The following is a 3708-nucleotide window of genomic DNA, read 5'->3' on the forward strand; positions in this document are numbered from 1 at the left end:
AGAGACATAGAGACAGAAAGCGAGAAATCACCCCCCAGGGGGGATGGTCACGCCACAATCCCTTCTCCTCCATTCTCCTCTCGGGATCTTGGGCACGCACGCACACGCGCCCGGCGTGAGTTTTAAGTCACTGGGTCCGGGACGCGAACCGCGGTTGACTACGTGGGAGTCCAGCGACATAGCCATTACGCTAACTGCTGGTTCTCAAAATTGTATATCTTTTCATAGAAACCATTTCTTTTTCTTTTTTCCTTTTTTAAATTTTTTTGGAAGGTTTTTGCCATCAGGTGCGTGTGCTTGCCAGAGACAGAGAGAGACAGTGAGAGGGAACATGAGAAATCGCCCCCCTGGGGGGATGGCCACACCGCAATCCCTTCTCCTCCACTCTCCTCCTGGGATTCTGGGTATGCATGTACACGTGACCAATGTGTGAGTTTTCAAGCCTCCCGGTCCGGAGCTCGAACCACAATTGACCACATGAACTCCTAAAGGCAATTTCTTAGGAAGCACCTTGAGACACCCTTATGAAAAAAAATTCAGCTATCATTTAAAGAAAATGTTATGGAGAACGAGCCGATCACGAAAAGAAACACGGGATTCTGGTCCAAACTCGGCATGAACTGGGACGTGCCCCGGTCGAGGCCTCGCCTGCAGTGGCCGGGCCGGCGGGCCGGCCCCTACCTTCGTGAAAATGCAGCGCCGTAGCATCTTCATGATGTAGTACGCCCAGTAGAGGTGAAGGCCCTGCAGGACCATGAGCTGCACGTTGAGGAAGACGTACGAGAAGAAGGGGTCTATGTAGTACAGCGGCAGGATGAGCGTGCAGTACAGGATCCTGCAAAACAGGCAGACCGAGGTGGACGTCACTGCAGAGCGTCTGGGCCACGTCGGGGGTGGGGACGAAAACGAGCTCTCCCAGGGCAGCCAGCCCTCGGTGTGTTTTATCTCTTTATTTTTTTTGGAGGGATTTTTGTTAAAGGGCACGTGGGCTCGCCAGACAGACAGAGACAGAGAGACTGAAAGCGAGAAATCACCCCCCAGGGGGAATGGCCACGCCGCAATCCCTTCTCCTCCATTCTCCTCTCGGGATCTTGGGCACGCACGCACACGCGCCCGGCGTGAGTTTTAAGCCGCCGGGTCCGGGACTCGAACCGCAGTCGACTACGTGGGAGTCCAGTGACATAGCCATTACGCTAACTGCTGGTCCCCAGTGTGTGTATTTTAAAGTCGGGGCCCTTTTGTTGCTTTTGTCAGAGGGTGAGTGTGCTCACTAGATCCAGAGAGAGAGAGAGAGAGAAAGCATCCCCCAGTGCGGCATGTCATGCCACAATCCTTTTTTTCCATTCCTTCCAGATTGGGGGCACACACACACGCATACCCTGGGCTGGGGTCTGAACCCCAATCGGCCACGTGGGCTATGGCTCCCTATGCATTCTGCATTACCACTGGGCCACAGAGCCAGCCAATGAGAGCCTTTCTGTTTTTTCTCAAAACGTCTGGTTTCAGTTCCTGAATAGGCTTGTTTCCAGGTATGCTATTTTAGTTACAAAAATAATTTGTTCATGCAAAGTTGGGAAAATCACTGGGACCAGCAGGTGGTGTGGTGGTTAAGGCAGTGGACTTCCACAGAGTTGGCCATGGTTCGAGGCTTAGACCCGGCAGCTTGATAATCATACCCACTGCGTGCACATGTGTGCCCAAGATCTAATTACAGCCTGAAAACTCACAGGAGAAAAGTTACGATACTACGGTTACTGTCAAGCAAAAATAAAAGTACAACCTGGGGGCCAGTAGATGGCATTACTGTTACATTGCTGGTTATGTCGCTGGACTCCCACGTAGTCGACCACAGTTCGAGTTTCAGACCGGGTGGCTTAAAGCTCACGCCGGGCGCGTGTGCGTGCATGCCCAAGACTCTGAGAGGAGAATGGAGGAGAAGGGATTGCGGCGTGGCAATTCCCTTTGTGGGGGTGATTTCTCGCTTTCTCTCTGGCAAGTGCATGTGTCCTATAGCAAAAATCCCTCTCTAAAATAAATAAATAAATAAATAAAATTACCTGCTGTCTTCTGGGAACTAAGTTAAAGCAAATGGCACAGGGGCCAGCAGTGGTTGAGTGATTAAGGTGCTGGACTTGCACATGGTTGACTGTGGTTCGAGTCCCAGACCCAGCAGCTTGAAAATCATGCTGGGTATGTACGCATGCGTGCTCAAAATTCCAGGAGGAGGACGGAGGAGAAGGGTTTGTGGCGTGGCCATCCCCCCGAGGGGTGATTTCTCACTTTCTGTCTCTCTGTCTCTGTCTGTCTCTCAGGCCAGAGGACACACCCTATAGCAAAAATCACTCTCTAAAAAAATGAAATGAAACGAAACGAAAAGGTATCATATCCCTTTTCCCTACTTCCCACCCAAAAAAAAGTTAAAAAAAAAAAAAGGAGTTGCTTTTGGGGCCAGCAGGTGGCATGGTGGTTGGGGCACTGAACTCCCATATGGCAGACCACGGTTCAAGAATCAGACCTGAGGACTTGCTTTCTCTCTTTCTGCCGAGTATGCATACCATGTAGCAAATTAAATAACAATAATAATACTAACTTTTCCCCCTTTTTTTTTTTTTTTCAGAGAGACTTTTGCTATAGGGCGTGTGTACTCGCTGGAGACACAGACAGAGAGAGAGAAAGCGAGAAATAACCCCTCAGGGGGGATGGCCATGCCACAGTCCCTTCTCCTCCATTCTCTCCTGGGACTTGGGCACGCACACACACACGCCCGTTGTGAGTTTCAAGTCACCAGATCCAGGACTTGAACGGTGGTCAGCCATACGGGAGTCCACTGACTTAACTATTTCGCCACCTGCTGGCCCTGATAATACATTTTAAAAAATTAAATTAATAATCCTTTATTTGAATAATAATAAAAAAGAGAGTGGCTGCTTCGCAGGAGAAGGGAAAGCAAACACCCAGAGTTGTGTTTTTGTAATGAAAATGGAAAAATAAGATATTTATTTTATTGTTCTTGGTAATTGCAGGCGTGAGCATTAAGCCCTTTATAGTAACAAGTACGAGTTCTACAAGTGAACAGTCGCCTCCCTCAGAGATGGTTTAGATTTAGAAATGACGGGACCAGCAGTTAGCGTAATGTCTATGTCGCTGGACTCCCACGTAGTTGACCGTGGTTCGCATCCCGGACCCGGTGGCTTAAACTCACGCTAGGTGCGTGTGCGTGCGTGCCCAAGATCCCGAGAGGAGAATGGAGGAGAAGGGACTGCGGCGTGGCCATCCCCCCTGGGGGGTGATTTCTCGCTTTCTGTCTCTCTCTCTCTCTCTGGTGAGCGCATGCTCCCTATAGCGAAAACCTCTCAAAAAAGAAAAAAAAAAAGCAGCGACGGTGCAATTGAAGAAAACATCACAAATCCTTGGTGAAGGCAAACGTACACCCTAATCACCCAGTTTAGTCACTGCGTTTCAAACGTTCTGGTGGGCCTCCCTGTCCTGTCTCCTGTCTTGGTTGGTTCTTTCCTAGGGAGCTGTGTGATCCTAGAAGGGCCTTCCCTGCTCATCTGAAGCACACACCGGATCCCCACGTTTCGACAATGTCCATGTCATGATCCATAGGGAAGAAGTCCAGATGGATGGAGGTGACTGCATGCAGTTTGTGTTGGGGGCTGGGGGCACGGGGGGGAGGGGAAAAGCAATCGAAGAAAGCATTGGGTC

General features: G+C 50.1%; 1 protein-coding gene across 1 annotated transcript in view; it reads right to left on the bottom strand.

Moving 5' to 3' along the window:
- Positions 1-3708, bottom strand: part of CERS3 (ceramide synthase 3) — a 90998-nt gene that overhangs the window by 9298 nt on the left and 77992 nt on the right. Inside the window, exon 11 of the mRNA XM_006159494.1 lies at positions 682-835. Coding sequence (XP_006159556.1) covers positions 682-835 — 154 coding nt within the window. The remainder of the gene's footprint in view (positions 1-681; positions 836-3708) is intronic.

Source organism: Tupaia chinensis, unplaced genomic scaffold (assembly GCF_000334495.1).
Source record: "Tupaia chinensis unplaced genomic scaffold, TupChi_1.0 Scaffold000632_1, whole genome shotgun sequence".
NCBI classification, from domain to species: Eukaryota; Metazoa; Chordata; class Mammalia; order Scandentia; family Tupaiidae; genus Tupaia; species Tupaia belangeri.